Source organism: Anguilla anguilla, chromosome 2 (genome assembly GCF_013347855.1).
Source record: "Anguilla anguilla isolate fAngAng1 chromosome 2, fAngAng1.pri, whole genome shotgun sequence".
Classification (NCBI taxonomy): Eukaryota; Metazoa; Chordata; class Actinopteri; order Anguilliformes; family Anguillidae; genus Anguilla; species Anguilla anguilla.
Window position 1 is genome coordinate 53,942,979 of NC_049202.1, and position 22,175 is coordinate 53,965,153.

The window sequence follows — 22,175 nt, forward strand, 5'->3', positions numbered from 1 at the left end:
TGGGTACAAAAAGTAATAATTAAGCAACAATGGCCCAAAAAATATATAGTCACAAATAAACAAAGCAGGGGACAAATTACTGATTTACATAAGATAAACAAAGCAATGTGCAAACATTTAGTTTTAGCTGAGATACTGTTATTTACGTTACCTACAGGAGCATCATTCCAATTATTAGCAAAAAAAAAACATCAAGCCTTCAATAAGATAATCCTTTTGTTGATCCAAATTAATCTCCATTATGACATCTACTGTGAATTTGATCAAACAGAAAAATGATTACATTTCAATACGATGCCAAAAGCTTTCCCACATTTAAAAGCTGAAATAAAGGCGCTGCTGCCAAGGGAAACATGGATTGCAGACCACATAATGTCTTCACACAGAGCTGGATGAGTACAAACATGCTGACAACTTGAGAATTAAGTCTGAGGAAAAAGATACTACACGTGTGAAGGAGTATGTTGGCCCTTGTAGCCCATATCAATTTGAAGTGATTTGATCCATCAAAGCTACAAGCTACAGACTGTTTTTGTTTGAAGGTTATAATTACATATAGAACCACAAGCATTGTACCCATTGTACAATACATTCTAGTCTTGAGTGTACTGTACAGATAAAATAAGGTTTAATCAACCATGAACTATTGAGTATATGTGTATATTACACAAACACACACACACTCACACATATTCTGCATTCCATTATTTTGGATTTACATTTGGTTAAAGTGCAGATTCTTAGCTTTTATAAAAGGATACTTTAATACATTTTGGTTTCACCATGTAGAAATAACAGCACTTTTTATAAATAGCTCCCCATTTCAGGGTGTCATGATGTTTGGGACAAATGGAATCACAGCTATTTCTGATTAGTCAGGTGTGTTCAATTGCTTTGAGAGATTATAGTATCTAGTTTTGATACTATCATTTGTTTTGCCTTTTATATGATTCTCACTCTCTCTCTCTCTCTCTCTCTATATATATATATATATATATATATATATATATATATATATGATGGGCATGTACAAATGTCTGAGGGAGTACAGGTCTCTTAGTAAGAGTTTGGTATTATTATACTGGAACCAGACAAAGTGTTTTGACTAGCCCTGTACACTGAGATGTGAAATGTAAAGGGGGCTGGTCATGCATCATACCTGTCTGCTACTGGGTAATGCTGGGGAAGAGGAGTCACTGCTCTTGGTCTCTGATGAGGAGCACACGGACCCCTGAGACTCATTGCTGTGGGGCTGCTCAGGAGACAGGCTGTCACTGCTGCTGTCCTCCTCAAACGCATATGAGTCCTCTTTCTTGGGGAACTTGCCATGGTGCACTACACAGACAGAGCAAATGCAGTGCTGCACTGAATTTGTCACAGACACACACCAATACACATTAAAACATTTTTATTAGTATTAGGTAAACCAAGCTTGCAAATCTGTTTTAGTAAGTTTTGCAAATTCTCAGCCAAATAACATTAGCAGAGGCTTTCAGAATATTGTCTCTTTGTGTGTGTGTTTGTGTGTGTGTGTGTGCTCCGAGTGTGTGCGTGTGTACATATGTTTGTGTGTTTGAGCATTTGTGTTTGAGTGTGAGTGTATGTGTTTGTATGGAATGCAGCTGCAGCAGTTTGTGTACTGCACAAAGACTTTATCATAACAACGGTTTAATGATGGGATTAAAAAATGGCTTGTATGTCACTTGCACCTAGTTGAAAACACAGCCCTGGAAGAGCCACAATGCAGCAGGGGAAGACTGTCAAAGGACACTTGAGCACGGAGAGAGCACTGATAAGCAGAGTACTGAGATGAAGCCCTATCCGGACCAGGCAAATTCAGAGGTCACAAATGGGGCAGGGGGTGGAGCAATTCATACGTGTATCTGAGCATGTGACCTGCCAGAAACAGACCCTGGTTTTAATCACGACAGCCACACGTTCAGCCACAGCCCTTGGCAAATGATGACCCCCTGCTGCACATAAACTGCAGGGCAGTCAGGACACTGTTATTTCCTCCACCTGTTGGTTCTGTTTTAATTCATACTGGCACCTGACTACAAGCTGTCTGCTCTTTGTCATCTTAGGTCACTTAAAGGACTTATTCCTAGGGGGATATAATACAGGGGGACATGATATAACGCCATATTTAAAATTAAGGATTTCCACACTACAGTATTGAAATGTCAAAAGCCATTCTGTTTTATTAAGTCTTGCCCAGTAGAGCTAAAGGTAACACTAGATGTTTTTAGAACTTATAAATGGACATCCTTATTCAACAGGCTTCTTCTTTTTCCCTTTTTAAGCTATATAATAAACAAAATCAATACAATTAGGAGCCAAATTCCAAAGGTTTTTGACAAAAACAACTGAGGGTCAACAACTGTAGCTAGCCAAATATTTTCTGCTGCCTCCCCACCCAAAACCCAGACCCTCCCAGCTGACAAGAAGGACAGACAGCTGTGTGACAGCAAACACCTTTGTAGGTGGTTTAGCAATGCCATATCAATCACGTGAAGTCAAAACACAGAGAAACAGAGGGGAGCATTCAATTGATCTAGAGAAAAGGGCGGCTCTAAATACAGCTGCTGTTTATCTCAATAAAACATGTTCTGGTTTGTACGTCGGTCAAGTAAACTAACAAAGCTAACCTTAGGTCAGTCTTGAGCAACAATCTTTAACGAATGTAAACAAGTAAAATATGAACACACATACAGGGTAAACTTCTGCAGAAAGAAGTTAACACTGCATGTGTTTCAATCCAAAAATCCTGCAATAAAAATTATTGCAGAAGGAAGATTCAAGTGAACATTTGAATCCAACAACTCAATTCCTAGGAATAATTGTTAAGGTTTCTCTTTATTTTTGACATTGCATCAAACCGATCTCTCAGTATGTTTTAATGTTTTTGAACTAGGCCATGTTATTGTTGGAATCTACACTAAAGCACCACTGGTTATGTAGTAATATCATGTCACTCATAATAACGTCAGTGAACATTTTCTACTTAATTGATCCAGATGAAAAAAACAGCACTGCAAAACTGAATATTAAAGACCTTTAAAACACTTCTTGGCTTACAGTAGTCAGAAGAAAATTCCAAGAATGAATTAAATGACATGCTGAAAAAAATGAAAATTTATAGCACTGATTGAAAACGAATAATAAGGACAAGGTGGTACAGATTTCAGAGTTAAGATCCATTCCAGCATTAGTGCTATTTGCTGTAATAGTAATTCTGCATATTGTACATGCACACAGCTACAGTATAAAATTAGATTTATATTTGTTAGAGCTGAAACAGATGTTGGGATGTGGTTAGTTGAGGTCTTTCAAGACTATGGGTTGAATTTCATTGGAGATGCACAAGGTATGTTACCATCAGTTAAAGCCAGTGAGCTGTTAAAAATAAGTCCCATTCCCCTCTAGGTATTACATGGAGGGAGGGAGGAAGTGACCCATCCATTCAGATAAAGTCAGGAGTAAAAGCATAGCCTCTGTTATTTAAGATACCTTTCATTGCAGCTTCTTTGACAGCTGAATCAACCGGAATGATATTCTTTTCTACCAGCTCCAAAGGGCCTGGTCTTAGCGCAATTCTCTCATTAAGATCGTCGGCAAGCCTGGCTCGCTTTAGTTTCATCTGAGTGGCCTGTATGGAGCCTTCCTCGGCTGAGTCTGCACAGTAAACATAACGATAAGCACCATTAATCCACTGCAGAAGCTTCTGACAGAACCACACACATGAGGCATGAGTTAAGTCATTTTGTGACGTAAACAGTTTGCGTGCGCTTCCTATTTTAGGAGCTCCTCTGTCCATCCTAAAATATTCTGCCTCGACTCATCTGCAGGGCTCCATGACATGGCTGTAAACAGCCGTGCATTAATCAGCACTTCCAATTAAGAGCTATGTAAGGTCTGTGTAAGTAAAGTCTGGATTTTACACTTCTAAAGTATACAGCGCATCTACAGCGAGATAGTGCTGTTTCGTTCCAGTGCTGTAACATTGTACCACAGAGAAGCTCATCCTGTTAGTTCACATTACATAGTTATTTGTGATCATACAACACTTGACTTAATGCTACAGAATCCAAAAAATGGAGTCACTGCCCTTGCCATAAGTTGCATAAGCTTTGCACTAAATTGCATCCCCAAATAATAAAGAACACAGAGAAAGCAACCACAAACCTCCTGAATGTGTAATAATATATATACATTTTAATGTTTATTTTGATAACTGTTGCATGTGCCCCCAGTGTGTTTGTGAAACCTTTTCAACAATCCAAGGTTTATGTTTTAGGCTCTAATTAATCAAATATATTTCAATTGCAGAGAAATGATTCTACACCCCAGATTCTTACCTTGTAAAATATGCATGTTGACCAAATCTGACTTCTCCGGTCTACTTCTAATTTTATGTTTTAAGTAATCCCCAGTCTGTAAAAAAAAAACAAAAAAAAAACACAACAGTTTTTTCATACATACACTGATATATAACTGCAGCCTGCTTCCTATAGTATGTCATTTCACAGAATTCATTGTGATAAAGAATAATGTGAGTTTAGCCAAAAGTCTAAACTCAAAAAAAGTAAAAAACAAAAAAAACTCTTTGATTTATGTGAATACTGTAACCTTGCCTGGGGTAGAGATAGATGTGTGAGATGGAAAGCTGTCCGAGCTACAGCTGATATAGTTTCACTTTCCTTTTTTAAAGCACGGTATATTTGGGTTTTTTTGGCTTGTGAAATTGCCATTGTAATTTTAATTTCCTCAAATCCTTGCATGTTTTTACTGTATACTTGTGACAAGAGATGTTATAATTTGATCAGAGAAAACATACATATATAAATAAATGTATAAGCATATTGTAATGAAATAATAATGTTCCTTGGTGTGTTTGATGCAGTGAACTAAACTAATGGCCCCCTGACTTTTCAGATGACAGCTATCTATAGCCTGTTCTTTGGCTCTTGGGGCCTTCTAATCTTATCCGTCTCTGTTGGTTGAAGTGAGATTTCAGAAACTTTCCATTCACCATTTGCCATTGGTTACTATCAAAGAACACTGTGAAGTATGGTGATAGCTGGCTTTGTCCAAAGGCAACCAGCGATATACTGGGCATTTTGTAGCATTGCTGCAAAAGTATACACTGAGTTTTGGTTGTCTAATGAGGCAACTGTCAATGTGGGCCTCTCACCATAGGCCTCATTGACAGCCCCAAAAAAATTGCAGTGCAAAAAATTGCAATGCCCTGATAGAAATAGAAAATTGCGATACCCTATTAAAAAACCATATTAAAAAAAAAAAAAAAAGAACAACACTGGTGCGATAAATCACAGCTGGTGGTCAAGATAGGCCTCAACTGCCATAAATGGTAATAAGCATGCACATTTGTTCTAATCAGTAAGTCATAAAAAGATTTTAAAATGAACACGCTACATATCATATAGTTCTTTATTATTCTTCATGATCATTATCATCAGAAAGTATATTTGTAAGATTGGTAGTGTTTTAAACAATATAATTATGATTAATGGTGCTTTTGCAAGTCACAATTTTAATTGATATCAAGTAACATTATTCCAATTTGGTGCCGTGACTATGAAGGCATTATTTGTCTCCTGTAAGATTCACATTCTGAGTAAAAGGTCAGTTAAGTCTGATCCTATCAACCCAGCGCTGAAGATCTGTCTTTGAGTTGAGGTGCACCTGCTTCTCTGCTCAGTGATACTGAGTCTGTGGCATTCCCTTTTGTTACCTTGGATCTCTCAAGACTTTTCCTCTGTTCATGGAATGCAGCCGGGCTCTTCAGAGCTGGAAAAACAAACAGTGAATTCAAGCTGATTACAACAACAACTGATACCAGTAATACTCTCTGTGTAAACTTTGACAATTACCCTATGTAAATATACACATTCTGAGCCCTGCATTTCCAGCACCTGATCTGCTCCCCTGCTTCTATTCACCCAGCAATATTATTTTGGCCAAAAAAGATTTTTAAAAAAAACTAAATAAAAAAAAACTAATGTTTTTAGTGAAATACAACAGGTTAAACCTTGTGTTTGATGGTATAGTTTGTGTGTCAGTGTTAAATGCTCCTTATAGAGCACCTTATGAACTGTGAAAAGATATAAATGCATTTTGCCCCAAAACTGTTCAGCAGTACATTTATGAATATGGAAGGATTAACAATAGCCAATTAAAAACAAAAATTATGTAACATCGAAAAAAGGCTATTTTCTACAACAACAGATGTCTATTCTTTCTTTTCTCTCCATTTTAATGGAGGAGCAAACACCATTGAAAACTTTTATACGTAAGTTGTTCCATGTGTGTAATGCAACACCTTTTGTTGTATGGTAGACATCTAATTGAATCCACAACTGGTTCATGCTGATGAGATATTTTGGTCAGAAACAGCATATCAGACAACACTACGATGGGGTTGTGAATCTACATGTTTGGTCGAGGGCCGTATGGTGGTTTACTGTGGAAGCTGCATCTTAAATATTTTGTGTCTAATATTTTAGAAAGGCTTCAGTTTACTATTTTGTATGGTGGATTAATTTGTTTACTTCAATTAAAAAATACAATTTTGTGCACAAGATAAATGCAACATTATCTCCTGAGAGATAGTGCTTTACATAATTGATATATTGTTATATACAGCAAGGAACCACAGTCTGACTGAATGTAATTGAATATTTGTGAGCTTGTCAAAGGACAAGGTGCATCTCATGTTCTTCTAGTGCAGACTATATCATTGAGCTTGTGGTCACACCACGCTTTAAAACAGCTCCGCTGCGCAGTAAAAAAGAAGAGCACCTCTAAACCATAGAGGGGGTGTCCTCAGAAGACAAGACACCCCTCACTAGGGCTGGAAAAGACCTACCCGTGCCGGGAAAAAGCCACACACATGCTGAGCCATGCGTTCTCCAGAGCCTCTGAAACCACAGGCCAAACGACCCAAAGAGGCCTGGCAGCATGTTCAGGACTATAATAAACACCAGATGTTCTTGGTGGAAATGTATACACAGACCATACACATCAACCATGCTCCAAAAAAGGTTGAAATTACTGAAATAACTGGAATATCAATTCAGAAAGAGAAAAATATAAAGTAGTAGTAACTGAATCTTCCAGGCAGCCAGCAAAGCTGTTAAAATTTACTATGTTCGTTGAAGCGTTATACAACAAGGCCTGCATCATCCCAATTTCCATTATTGTGCAATTTAGGATACATTCAGGGTGACTTCCATTGCACGGGGAGGTAAATACAATAATGAACAACAATAAAAATGTTGTGAAATTAATATGAGCACGTTAAACCAGGCTGAGCAAGTGGGTCTGTGTGTGGATGCTAACAGGCTTCAAAACCCTTTACATCTGCTTCACCAGCCTCTTGCCTACAGTCCAGAGATAAACCGGCAATCCAAACTTCTTTTAAAAGAGCCGCAGACCAGCCAATCACATTTTCTGTGGGGCTTTATCTGTGGCAGACTCCAAGAAATGGATAGGGCTGGCTTCTGGTTTCCTTTAGCCTGCACACTTAGGGAGACTTATCTTAATGTTCCTGCTCATGCCATTCTGCAAAACTGTGCCAGAGATAGCACTCAACAGTTTCTTCCCTGAGCAGCATCTTTATACATGTGACCATATCAAAGATGTAAATATACAGCCATGACGTGCAGATCAGTTTTCTATTATGCTTTAAAACCCCCATTCTGTTGCAGGAAACTGCAGCGCCACAATAGTCCCCACTGCAAGCTGGAGAACAAATGAAATGTCCAGCAAAGTGGGGATTCAGGCAGAGATCTAATGTTTCAGTGCAACAGTATCCTGTTGTGCAATAATCCAAGTGTCTCAATGACTAACCCCCAAAGCCCTGCTTTCTTTCACTAATGGATATGGGAGGAGGTATATTTAATTATCCTGCATTGCATGCTGCTTTGATTGTGAAAATTCTACTTGGGCAGCTTTCTGGATTGCTTCAGAAAGACTCATTTAATTGTTGGCTACTGTTCTTTAAAAGCCCACCGCAGTTACATGGGGAGGTGGTAAAACCTTAGCCTCCTGACACTCACAACATATGTTGACAGCACTGGGGATTCAAGGAGGGTGGGAGCAGAGAGCCAAATTAATGTTATTTATTGTGTTTGTGTGTTTCTTACACTTGTGTGTTATGTTATAAAGTGTGTGTTATAATTTTGACTGAAGAAGTACAAAACCCGTCAAAATGTACTGAACTCGACAAGTGTATGCCAACCTGTGAGAATTATGCCAACCGCTGGGCAGTAAAGCTAAATCAACAAAATGAAGTTCTAATCTAGTTTGATGTAAACAGGTGCCGTTTGCGTAAATCAATCCTGCTGCAAAGCTGAATAGCACTGGCCCAAATAGCTTCTCTAGTACAAGAGCATTCCACTGAGGTCAGCTTCTGGCCTTGCTGTTATTTGTTTGCTGCCAGAGGCATATAAGATGTTTATTGCTTGCACTGATTCAAAGATCAAGCATACAGATCAAGTTTAAGAGCATTTGGTGGCTCGGGTTTCTCGTTTTTTTCATGAGGTCAGTGCATTGGCGTGTGGAGGCAGTGCCATTGCGTGTAGTGTTTCTCTGGTGTTGTCTGACATTACTGCGTAGCCCTTTCGGCTCGGCCCGCATTCCCGGCGTACCCATGATGCAGATTTGAGGCCTCGGAAAGCACTGGTGACGTTGACGGTGGAGTGGGAGGGAGGTGTTACTCACGAGGCATGATGCCCTGGTCCGCTAGCTGCTCCCGTGTCCTCCTCTGCTGCAGTCTTAGCTGCAGGACTAGGGGGCAAGGGGGAAAAAAGAAACAGGCTGACACTTGACTCTCACTCACTCCAGAACTGCAACCACCATTTCCTTTAAAGGTGCATGGAAAAGCAAGACTGTAATCTCTAAAAAGGCCACCATTGTGGTCTGATGTCAAAGATTTTCACAGGACTGATTGAAAGGCATTGACAAGACATATGGTATCTTTGTATGCATTTCACACTGAAGCGTAAATAGGCCCGGTGATATATAGGCATTTTTAATCACAGCAGGGCAAGCATGATAACCCTTAGATAATCCCTAAAATCCATCTCCTCAGAATGTTTAGTCTTTTAGGTCTTGCATATTTATGTTGTTATGATGCTCTTTAACACATGACGCATCTGGTGTTGATGGTTGTGAGCTGAGTAACACTTCAGGGTGGTGAAAGCCAGCAGTAAAACAGAGTTTTGGCAGATAGTTTGCACAAATTAGTTTGTATTTGCAGCACATTTACTAAATTTCAGCTTGTAGATACAGCAAGCAGTAATTAACATATGTAAACATATGAAAACAAACTTTGAGCAAGATCACACATTTTGTGCGTGTGGGCAGAAGACTTGCGTAACTTTGGACACGCGCATCCTTAACAGCTACTGTAAGATGACTCACCCTACAATAATCCACTCCAGCACAGAGAAAGAAAATTATTTTCCAACGTGCCATATCTCCCTGTTCTCCATATGATAGTGTACTGTACCTTTTAGCATGTAAAACAAAGCTAACTTTGAATCTTTCCTGGAATTCTAGAGGCTCATTTATTTCCATATATATTACAAGGCTAATCCAGAATGAGATAAAAAGCTAAAATATATATCACGACTGTGCTATTAATGTCCGAGTATTAATTCCCCACCCCCACGTGAGGAGCATTGTTTTGCAAAGAAAGACTTTCCTTCTGGAAGAAAATAAATCCATATAATTAAAATACAGTGTCCGGAGCCTGCCTTATAATTGCAGGACTCACATACATTTATGACCAGGTCGACTGTATCCACAAGGTACTTTGGGGAAAAACACTTACAAAAACCTAAAAAGAAAACAAAAACAAAATGATGCCATGGACTGCAACATGTTTCTTAAAACAGGATGTACAACTATAGTAAACACAGTTTCTGCTTTTAAACAAATCTCCCTGCAGTGTGTGGTCCCCATGGGTGTGTCAGTTCACAAATGCGGGCGTTAGGTGTTTAGTCACTCACCGGAAGGCTAAATAGATTTCTATGCAATCTCTTCCTCTCAGATTCTTAATTTTTTGCCAGATATATTCTCATGTTGATGTTACATGTCATGTGTTATGCACAGTGAGCAGTACTTACAGCTTGAAAAGAACCGCAAGACTTTTAGAAAAAAAATCACAGAAAATATTTCCACAAATCAGGGGGTCTTCCAATTAGGCACACATTTCAAAACCATAGCCAAATTTGCTGGTGTAATATTTTCTAAAACTTACAACTGTTTCTGTCTTACAAAGCACATGTCCAAAAAGCAAATTCAAGGTAATGAACTGGAACAATATCCAAATACCAAAGTAACAGGAAATTATGATCGCACACTGACACATAGCCCTTTCCAGCTGGTTTACTGGATTCTTTTTGTTGCCATGCCAGATAAAGTCATAACTGAGCTGTAAGGAGGTAAATCTGAAGGCTGCCAAACAAGACATCCATGTGATCCAACTGTTCCTCAATTGACTTCAACATGTTTTCATATCCACCACTGTGGTATCAATAAACTTGTCCTGTGCTTCATTAAAGACATTATTCTGACCAAAAATGTGCATACAGTTGTACGCTGCCCCATTGAAAACTAAGACGTAAAATGTTCTAGAAAGAACGTACAAATTTTCATGGAAAGTAATCACTGTGCAGGCCATCTGTTGCCGCTTAGAGAGCATTGACTGAATGACCTATAACCTTTCTGCATCTGGCATGAAGTGCCATCACTGTGGCAAAGCCAGAGCCTGAGGAGTTCACTGGGCACTGACTCATACATGGCACATAAACGTAGCTGAACAAAGCCATGCTACAGTAATTACTAATAGAATTTGTGTACTTCAAAGTTTTCTACTCATCACAAACATGAAGTCAGCTGACTTTATTTGTGTGCGCCTAAGTGTTTTTCATTAGAAATTATTTCACTGTTTACATTACTGACAAGCTTTAATGTTGCATTCCCCGCTCAAAATGACCCTCAAAGGAACACACACTTTGATTTCAAGTAAATTAAGAAGTACTGTAAGCACGTTATCTTTTGTTTGTATGTGTCCAGGCCTCAGTCTCAGCATGAGAGGTACTTGCCATTTTCCTGGTGGCCAGAACATGAAGAAAGCATTTTTCCAGGGCCAAGCTCCTAGCCCTTAATGTGGCATCTTTCCTATCTCTTCCCGATAAAACAAAGATGAACATGTGATTGTCTTCAAATGTGAAAGCGATTCCAAATCTATTTATTTAATTATCAATGTATTCATTTATTTATTTTGTTTCTACAAAATATAAACTGAAACATACTTGTGCTGGAGTTGATCCTGCCCACATTCAGCTTTATCTTTTAAGATAAACGGGACCTGTCAGCTGAACATATATAGAACATACACCAAGAATATGTGGTTTAATATAGGCTAATAAACAGTGACACATAAAATGCAATTACATGAAAATGCATCATTAGAGTCAATCTGCTCACCACCTAGGCAGGTTATAGACAGCCCTGAATCACACCAATAGTGACTGCACTCCAGCAGTGCAATCAAAGTGTAAAAGACTCTCTGGTTCAGATGTCTCCCTGAGCAATAAGAACCAGATGATAATGACACATAAATAGCAACACCAGTTGTCTGTAACATTTACACCTGCCAACAAGGGTTCTACTTTGTACTGGTGACCAAGGGGCAGGGACCAAAGACATCATAGATCAATTGTACAAGAAAATACTGGAAATGTGCTGTATTTCTCATGAGGCATAAACTTTGAATATTCTTTCCTGCAGTTCATGAAGTCTGTTCAACCATGCCACTAGTACTAAGCATGGTTCTAGCACTACAGCTTACATAATCTCTTTTCCAGTAAATTATTATAAATTATTTAACATATTATTGTGTATTTTAAGAATAATAAAATCTTAGAAAAGAACTCTATGCTATGTTACATATGTGGCTGCGCACATCATATCAATAATATGATGAATATATCTTTTGGAAATGTTCAAGAATATAGAATGTTTATAAATAAATAAATAAATATAACCTATAAAAAGCACAGCAGGATATACTTCACATACGTTTAAAGGAATCTTTATTTCCAACATGAATTCCCACACTACTCAACAATAGCTGCTAGATAATAATATGTATTTAGAGCCACATCCAGCAAGAACATGGACACAGCTGTACTTGGGTATATATAGGTGCCTACAGCAGAGAAGATCCCTATTTAACTTGCAACATCTTTTAGTCCAAGTAATGACTGAAACAAATTACTGAAATCCTTTTCTCAAAAAACAAATTCCCCTGGTTGTGACAAGCCTATTTAATGAGTGATACATTTCAATAATAATTGGAAAATCCTCTCTGTAAGTGTGTAAGTACATGACATTCATACATCTAAAAGTTTGTAAAAATTACTTTTCTTGGCTGTGTGAAATGTTATCAGCAGACCTTTCAACACAACCACAACCTGACCACACAACATCAAAGCTTACATCACATCTGTTGCATGGCCATTACTCAATGACACCATACCATTAAACTACCCTTGTATACAGCAAGTTTATCGATGTTATATAAAACCATGAAATCAGTCTATGTTCATCTATTCTCATATGTATCCTCCCACATAAGATATGTTTTCTTTTTAGTTACAACCTTTGTATCTCTCTGCACACTTTGGTATCTCTGTTTGTGTGAATCAATGTCAACAGTAAAGTATGTGAACAAGCACTAAGCATTGAAATTGTAATTTAACCTCAATTTCCTCAGAAAACATTCTGTTGCATGCATTTGCAGTATCTTCATCATTGCAGCATGCTCCTTCCAACAATCACCATAACTAAACAGTTAGCACATACATAAACTGTAGTTTAAGGAGGTGATAAATGCTAGGTTGCGGTAGTTCCACTAGTTAAATAAAAATATTTTAATCACAATAGAATTGCCACTAGCAACACTGAAATTTATGGCATCACAAAAATTATTTTCCTTTCGCACCTGCATTGCCTGCGTTACTTGGAGTAGATTTGACAGGACTATGAATAATGTAACATTGATTTATTAGAATTGCTAAGCATACCCACCCTCCTCCCCCACTCCAATATGCTATATACTGCTGCTGGGAAACTTCTAAAAGAGTTCAATCGTTTAAGGTTTCTGATGGCGGCCCACCATCCACCTGTCCACAATCATGGCATGGCGACAAGCTGTGTGTGTGTGTGTGTGTGTGTGTGGGCCTATTTAATAGTAGAGAGTGGTACTGTACATTAGCACACATAAGCTGCTTTTCCACCACATGGTACCGGCTCAACTCGACTTGACTCTATTCACATTTTTTGGTTTTCCATCAGGCAAAAGTTGTGGATAGTACCTGGTACCTAGTACTTTTTTGGTATCACCTCCATTCCAAGCGAGCTGAGGCGATACCAAAAGGTGACGTGAAAACACTGCAGACCACTGATTGGTCAGAGCAACGCGTTTCATGCAGCGTTGCTAATAACGACCGGCTACATTGACGGGGGTACTATCTGCAGTGGAAAACGAAGTAGTCTACCTGGTACCAAAAGTGAGTCGAGTCGAGTTGAGCCGGTACCATGCGGTGGAAAAGCGGCTATATCCTTTATATCTAAAAATCATACTCTCTGGGACACACACAAGGTGAATGTGGCTGTGGATAGGAAAGCGCCAGAAATTACAAAACAGTTCCTGTGGATAGGAAAGCGCCAGAAATTACAAAACAGTTCCTGTAATTGTGACAGTGCCAGCAGGCATGCTGTTATGTCATCTAATCACACAGCATGTGAAGTTATGAACACGGGGCTGTCCTGCCCCTTCAACCAATACTGAGTAAGGACACGTGTGCAGTGACCACACTCTGACACTGAGTTAAATACTGCTTGTTATCCCCAGTGAACACAAAGATCTCTGCTATTACAAAGTAGGAAAACGCTTTCATTTCAGTAAGAGAGAAATACTTTCACTAACTGAACTTGCCTGCATAAACAAGAGTTCAACATCTGCAGTGTATTAGTGGTTAAGTGTGTGTGGATAAAACAAGATGCCTTCTAAATGTCTTGGTCCATGCTACATTTCTGACCGAAAGCTTTCCGTTTTCACTTCCTCTGAGCACTGTGTAATTTCCCACGAATTTTAGGTATTCTAAACAAGCTAAAGGAAATGCTCAATTTTCATTCAAACTGCTGGTGGGCAGTTACCATGTATAAAGACGAAAATGCATTGCATTTTGATGCGCAACTGAAGGTCTGTGTCGGATTTATGGGCCAGCATTTTCCTACTTATTTCAACATTTAAGGAATGATCTGAGCAGTAGCATTTTCATCAGAGAGGTGGCAGTATTGACCATGTTTTATATATATGCACATGCTGTATGCGCATATATGTACACACACACACAGAAACGCACATTCACACATGCACATGTACACACATACACACACACACACATACACACGTACAAACATACAAACATGCAAGCACACACACACACACAATTATATATTTAGGTGGCTGTAATGGATCTTCAACAGGTGGAATAGCTTTTCAGTATGGCAATGGACATTAAAGTTCAATATAAAATGTCAAACATAAATAAGAAATAAAATATTGGTTTGCAGAAATTTCACAAATTGTGATCCTTCTCAATCTTACAAAGGAACAAAAAGTAATTTATCACATAACACCTTTTAAACAGTTGACATTATTCTATTTTCAATTCAAAATATAAATAAAGATTTTAAAGATTTAAAAAATCCTTATCCTGTAATTAGTAGCTGGCACCATTCAGCCAGGCACATCCTTTCTCTCAGTGATTTAAAAAATAAATTTAAATCAGAATTATTCAATTAGAAAGTTGGAAACAAAATAAAATTAAAAAAAAACAGTTCAGAAAAATTGATATATCAATAACAAATGAGATGCATTCCATGTAAAAAGTAAAAAACAAAATAAAAAAAAGCATTACCTAAAAAATAAAAAGTAACACCATTAACATTAAATAGGCAGGACAATCTTTGAGGGACTTACCTGATCTGAACTTGCTTCGAATCAATAAAGAATGCTCAGAACCCAGAAGAGTCATGGTGTTCTGTATAAAATTCCAATGTCAGATGAACAACAACATAAATAAAGCACACCCCTCACTTTAAACCAATAGCTGGTTCCAAGGAGAGAGACACCAAGTCTAATAAAGAGCACTTCATCAAAAACTGATCTGATGAAAAAATCTGATGAGGAAGAAACAAGAAAACTAACAGAAAAGAAAACAAGGGGAGAAAACAGCAGTATGCCTCTTTAAGCTTCTACACACTAATAACTACACTTTCCCTTGAGGGTTGTTGCAGGGCAGCCAGCAGAACTTGTGAAAGGTTTTGGTCCCATCTAGCCCTGATCCTTCACCAGAGAGCGAATGATATCCCCCTTGCTGGGAGGGTCTAAAAAACCAGAGACTCAGTAGACCCTCCTCCAGCTGAGTTTACTATCAGAGCTGGAGACTCCCCTCTAAACCACCTTCCCTTGGGATCGCCACCACGCAGGGATCCCAGTCTGCCCTCCAAATATAAACCACTCTTCAGACCAGTCTGGGGACGGGGAGAGCTTGAGAGTGAATGTAAACAGAAAAAAGCACAAATAAGAGCCTCAGTCCTTTACTGTGGCCCTCGCATACGAAGAAAGCACCTTGCATTTCTCTGTACTGAAGAAAAGAGGATTTACTGCAGACTGACGGACAAATGGTTTGTGAAACCATGTTGCCTGTGAGCCACAGTTAAATGCAAAAAACCTTTAATTGGAAGTGTAATGTCTTTCCTCCTGAGATTTACAAAAAATATTTTTTGTATTTACAAAAGCTTTGTGTGGCAATGCAGGGTTTAAACACACACTATGAGGTCAATGTTTTACGCAAGTGACCTCAAAGAATGCTTAACTGAATGGTCTTGTTCAGAAGTACTGTTGACCAAACATCATGACATTAAAAAACGTATCTTGAGAGAAAACCCCAAAAGTCAGTCCTTCCTCCAGCTCCCACTTGCAATCATAACATTTGGCTGTATTTTCCTCAGATTTCTGTTAAATGTCTGCAGTACCTCCATGGAGACATTAACACACTGCATGCCAACTGTCTCTGAGACCTCCAACATTTATCCTTGCTAATCTCTCCTAACATGACAGATTTATTGAATTAGTCTTAGCACCACTTGGCCTGCATCACACTTGTTTGCCTGCTTGTGTTCTCCCCGCTACCTGATAAAACACATTTCAGGGTAATGATCATTTTTCAAACTGCAACAATAAAATCTTAATAGAAAAAGAGTTCGACTTTGAAAATGTATTGCTTCATAACAAAATATTCCTCTGTATTTTTTTTTCAAACAAACAACAACAGAATGGCTTCATAGCCACTGTCTCAGTGACCTTGCATACGCAGTCACAGTTGTTTCCGGGTTCTGGGTCCTTTTTTTTGTTGAGAACTATCCCTCCTCCCAGCTGAAGTGCTCTTGTGGGTACAGCTGAGAATGCAGCTGCCAAATGTCTGTGACATGTATAATGTCACCATGCCTGCCCTCCTGTCAGAGACGGGTCACGCACTGTTGACAGAGCCCCAGTAACAACCACTGAAAAGAGACCACTCGCCCCTCTGCTCCCACCCTCTCTCTACCCCCAATACCGGACACAGCAGTTAGGCCCTGCTCTTGGCAAAATGCTTGGCTCTAAACACAGAAAATGGAGACATCTGAAGTAGAGACATACATCACAACTGATGCTAAAAAAAAAAAATCCACTGAGCAGAATTTCTGTCCACAAGCCATGCATTCTGGATCACACGAAAACGGCAGACACGAGTGCCACGTGCTGGACCTCATTCCATTATGCGATCAAAGTAAACTGTTTATAGTAAGACGTTACAAATTCATTTGTTCCCTCTCGGAGAGCCCCAAAACCACATACTTTACTGATTCAACATTGGACAGCTTAATTAGCAGGTGAAAGTGCTTAAAGGAAGGTTTTGCCAGTGGGTTTGACAAGGAACACAGCATCCTTGTGAAATACCAGTGAAGGTCACAGAGCCCTGTCCTAATCCCCGCCTTAATTGGGCCTGATGTCAATTCAGATGACATTTTTCATCTGACTGGACGTGCTGGAGCTTCTCTGCGTAGCACTGCCAGTCATGAATAACTTGGCTAGATTTATGGTAAATGTTTGTATACAGTAGTGCACACAGAATTGGCAACTATTGTTATTTAGAAAAATATTAATTTTAAAGGCATGCTATATCAGCAACAACTATTTTTTCCCGTTTTTAGCCGCATTGAATTAATCAACAAGCATAAATTCTGTTTATTACAAGGGCTGTTTATTGGCACTTACTAAGTATACAGTGAAAATTTTGTAAACAGGCACACTCCATTTCTAGTGTTATTGATAAAGATGAGTATGAATACATGACATGAGGGGTTCAGCCTACAATGAAATTCAATTTTTCAAAGTGGTGGAAAGTAAACTTACACTCAAGTGTACATTTTAGTCTGCCACATTAAACAGATATAGATCCACTCAAAGCTGAAGGAAAAACAGCCACATCTACACATGATTTTGAGAAATAAGAAAACGAATATTGCTGGGGTTCTATGAAACATAAATCAGGGCTATGAGTCTTACACACATTTATGCATATTTAATATTGCATGTGCAGGGATCTTCCTCAAACATGTAATTACTAAAAACAAAGACCTGGCATTTTACATGTCTTAGTTTCTATGGAACCCAAGGAATTCATTTGTTGCTGAGACCAATGGTAGGCCTTTGACAAGTGATATTATTAAAAGTGTCCTGACATCAATTCCAACTACAAGGAAAATGTAAAAAACAAAAATATATAGCATGGTTAACTGTTCATATGTCTAGAAATAAAGCACTATTGAGACAGGCCTAATTATTTGAATCAAAGATATAGACCTCATTATGGTGTTTACAGTCAGATGGATTAGTTAACTCTGTGTGTTGTCAATTCAGTCCCAGTGGCAGCGGAGCCAAATTTAGCTTGCTTGATGTGACAAGACTAGTGTTTCCATAACATCAGCTGTTATGTGTAATGAGCCCCTGCTTTAATTATCCTAAACCATTCTCATTCATCAATTTTCTCTAACAGTTATGATCAGAAATTAGTGGATGTTATTATTTTTAGTTGTGACGGTAGATCTCATTTTTGGGAGCTGGACTGGGGGGGTTGTTGGCTTTCCTCTGTCATGGTTTTGGCTCCACGTCAAACACCGTCAGACTGGGTCTCCCAGTGCAGACAGTCAGAGAATGGATGTTGCCTGCCGCATACTGTCTGGAGCCAGAGAGGCCAGCAACGGCTGCACCCCCACTCCCCCCCATCCCCCCCCCCCCCCCCCAAGAAAACGTGAAAGTTACAAACAGTGAACAATTGCTTTGTCCAGGCGAGAAAGGCCTGGGGCAGAGGCAGCAGCTGGCTCTTATCTGTCTGAAGCCCATTGGTCTCAGTTACAGTGTTGCTTTAATTACAGTTCTCTGCTTACCGTCGCTGTTGGGACTGGCCTGGAGAGATGGCCGCATCCACAGGTAAACATTCAGAAAGGCTGCACTTAAGTCATTCATCAGTTAACACAGGGACAGCACTGTCTGCACGGTTTTTCCTTTTTTGTAGTGTTAGACCATCTTTTGTAAAATGTCTACACGGAAAGATTGCTGACTTTATGTGCTTTTACCATCCTTGAAATTTAATTTGAATAATCTTGCATTTGACCATTTCTCACAGCATCTTTTTTTGGACCGTGTAAGCCTGCTGAACACAAATACCAGACATACCACCCCACTCAAAATTTACAAAGAGGCAAAGGGTTTGTTATGACCACTTCTGACAAAGAATGGGTTTACATCCATTAGGATTTCAAAACATACAAATGGCTGCTTATGATTCATCCATGTGATAATCTGGCCCATCAGTGTGACCAGAGTGATGTGTAATTTCTCACACGTCTCTTTTGTGTTTTTGAATTTGAGGCAATGGAGAGGGGGTTCTGTCAGGCTCCACGTGAGGAGTTGGCCTGAGCAGGGCCCGGGCAGTAAGATGGACTTCAGAAAAAGGAAAAGAAAAAGAAAAGAAAAAAAAAAAACAAATCAAAAGTGACAGGAGCCGCTTGGGGCCTGAAGTCTCCTGTGTCCAGCAGACACTGGGAACTTTTGGTGTGAAAGTCTGGGATAGCGAAAGCAATCTGAATGGAATCCAAAACAAAACAAGGACACAATCGCATAGGTTAGCTCACACAAAATCTGGACAGCACAAAGTCAAGCACTGTCATATCATGTTGTGCTTTTGAGGAGCTTATATTTCAGTAACTTATTTTGTCTCTGCTGGTGTACTAGGAAACTGGCATCGTGCCACAGGAGACTGAAAATACTTCAGTGATTTTAGATTAAAGCAGAGGAATCGAATAGGCTTGATATCACCAAATCCTACTATTACGGTACCTTCTGGATATTATCTCGGGTTATGGGAGACTTTCTATGGTATTCCTGAAACCTCACATTTCTTAAAAAATTATTGAATGTATTATCCTTAATGTGTCAATCATGCCTGTGCTTATATAAATGGAAGAGAGTAAAGAAAAGTACATTTGCACTGAAAACCAAAATCTTTTAACTTGACACACTTGCACCTGCATACATTTTGGAGTAAGCTGCAGGCTTAAGACCTTTTCATTTAAATGCACAACATCTTTATGATAGGAAAACTGAGATGTCAAATGAAGTATTTCTTGACCAAGCTGAAAAACAGTTTTAAGTATTAAATTGTGTTGAACATAAAATTTAAATGCCGTACTTGTAATTATCAGTCAAGTCAAGTTTCAAGTCTCACAAAATCAATACAATTCAATTCTTGATAAAAATGGCAGTTGCAGGAAGAAACAGGGCTGCTGTAATTCAACCAAATCTATTCAACCAACAACAAGTGACACATACTTGTCACACACTGTTGATCTACGTGCTACTCAAAGGTACCTTTGGTCTGTTCTTCTGCAGTTAGGCAATGTATTTTATCTTGCTACTATATTGTTACATATTGTATGCAGGATTGTTTAAGCTTGGAGCACTATAAGAACAATTATGCTTTCAATACACAAATTGGATTCAACAGTAACACTGCCTAAATACGGGGTCCCAGTTAAACCAGTCTTTTCATCATAAAGAGAATGCTCCCGGACACGAGCCATCTGGGGATTGTCATTTGTTGGTGGTGCAGACACAGATGCAGAAACAGGCACCCAGATGTACTGAACCACAGATCTTATTTACATGTTTATCAAGGCCCCCAGGAATAAAAGAATCCAAGCCTCAGCAAAGTTCTGTGATTGGTGAAAGGCAGGTGGATATAACTGGCATTTTCACAGTTTTTTAACCTATTTTGAAATTCAAATATGAAGCAAAAGGCAATGGCTGCTTTTAATTTACTTTGATATTAAAATTCAATCTCAAACACATATCAACTTTGGGCAGCTGGAGTAAGGGTGTACAAGAGAAACTAGAACCAAGGTTCAGTCAAATTTAAATCACCTCAAAGTACGGAGCTTCTAGAGCCAACCGAGTTTTCAAACCTTTGCTGGATCATCCTTCCTTTACTATCACGGTTGTGTGCTTCACTCAGTTGGAAAATACACCACTGTTTAAATATATTATGTACACTTTTGTAAGTATATTTTACATAAATATGTTCTGAGATACAAAATGGCAATGTTTTGAGTGTTTATCTGTAAAGCTTCCAAAAATAAGTTGCTGAAAATTCATACGCTTCATACGTGCAATTCTTAAGTGTAATGACAGAAGCATTATTATCTACGCAGTTGTCTTGGAAAGACTTTAGCTTTAAGTGTTGCCTCTCGAGTTTGTCCTAAAATATTTTGCTGGCTCCCAGTCATTATCTGTTAGAAGTTGTTTTTTTTTCAGAGAAAAATCATAAACAGAATAAAAAAATGAAGATTTTTCAGAAGCATGTTGTTCTTCAGATATCAGTTATAACTGCACAAGTACTAAATAACACATAAAAATAATACCATATATTCCAATATACTTTTAAAGAAGATTAAAGAAGATAAGTGTACCACTTTGAACTATAGTAGCTGGGAATGCTTGAAACCAATTTTAACCGATTTTGTGGAGGGTCTATGGACATTTTCTCTCCTCCTCCACTTGCTAAAGTGCCATGTTGTTCTTTGTTGTTGTTGATATCTTATACCATATACCCCATCCTGGTTCCCTGACTGACAGTTAAAATAACATTAAATTTGGTGTATTTTTTAGTAACGCGTCTGTTATAGCTAACTTTAGAAGCTAATTTTTGTGTCCCTGCACCCAAATGTCATTCCCACACAGGTTTCCTTTCAGGAACTGGATAAGGCCTATCTTACATTTTAGACTTTAATGAGAAGATATGAAAGATTAAAAAACATAAACCAACTTACATACATACATACATACATACATATAGCTACAAACAGCAACTGTGCATGTCTTGGAGATGGCCACTTTTTTTTTTTTTTGAACTGACAACCTTGTCTTTCAAAGGCCTGTGCCCAGTTGCATAAAACATTCTCTATCAGAATTAAAGTTCTCTATTAGAATTACCTTAAAGAGAAGTCTGTTGTGTAAAAAGCCTGAAGTGGAGCCTCAATAAGTCCTTTAAGTGTTCAATTGTACCTTGTTTTGTGCAACCATAGTGTTGCACAAAACACCTTAACCATCACTTCCCTTAAGATTTTTTAAGGCAAGAAATATATTCCATTAACTTTTCCTTCTGAAAAACTAAGCATATCTTCCTAGAAAAATGGCACTGATTAGTCAAAAAAAGCTCCATAATAACATTATTATTAGGCGTCCTCTAAATTGTGAGCATAACTTGGACTATTATTAGCCTACTTTGCTGCCATCAGCCATAGCCTACATTCACATTCTCACTGGTGACAGCTGGCTGAATTATCCCTGTCTCACTGTAGGAAGCTTCCCTAATCGAGCAGAAATGAAACGAGTCAAGTTCACAACAAAGCAGAACCGACCTCAGCCTATTTCAACTACCTGGGTTAGGTAGTGGTTTTCACCATTC

The 22,175-nt window shown here is 38.6% G+C and overlaps 1 protein-coding gene across 9 annotated transcripts in view; it reads right to left on the bottom strand.

Moving 5' to 3' along the window:
* Positions 1 to 22,175, bottom strand: part of myocd (myocardin) — a 117,766-nt gene that overhangs the window by 9,716 nt on the left and 85,875 nt on the right. For 6 of the 9 annotated variants that reach the window (XM_035406680.1, XM_035406681.1, XM_035406686.1 and 3 more), the window contains exons 4-8: positions 8,746 to 8,811; positions 5,756 to 5,811; positions 4,359 to 4,434; positions 3,511 to 3,675; positions 1,160 to 1,335 (exon numbers count right to left, since the gene is read on the bottom strand). In XM_035406680.1, the coding sequence (XP_035262571.1) occupies positions 1,160 to 1,335; positions 3,511 to 3,675; positions 4,359 to 4,434; positions 5,756 to 5,811; positions 8,746 to 8,811 (539 nt within the window). Of the gene's footprint in view, positions 1 to 1,159; positions 1,336 to 3,510; positions 3,676 to 4,358; positions 4,435 to 5,755; positions 5,812 to 8,745; positions 8,812 to 15,085; positions 15,474 to 22,175 lie in introns of those variants that run through there. The other 3 variants (XM_035406687.1, XM_035406683.1, XM_035406685.1) reach the window with 2 other exon arrangements.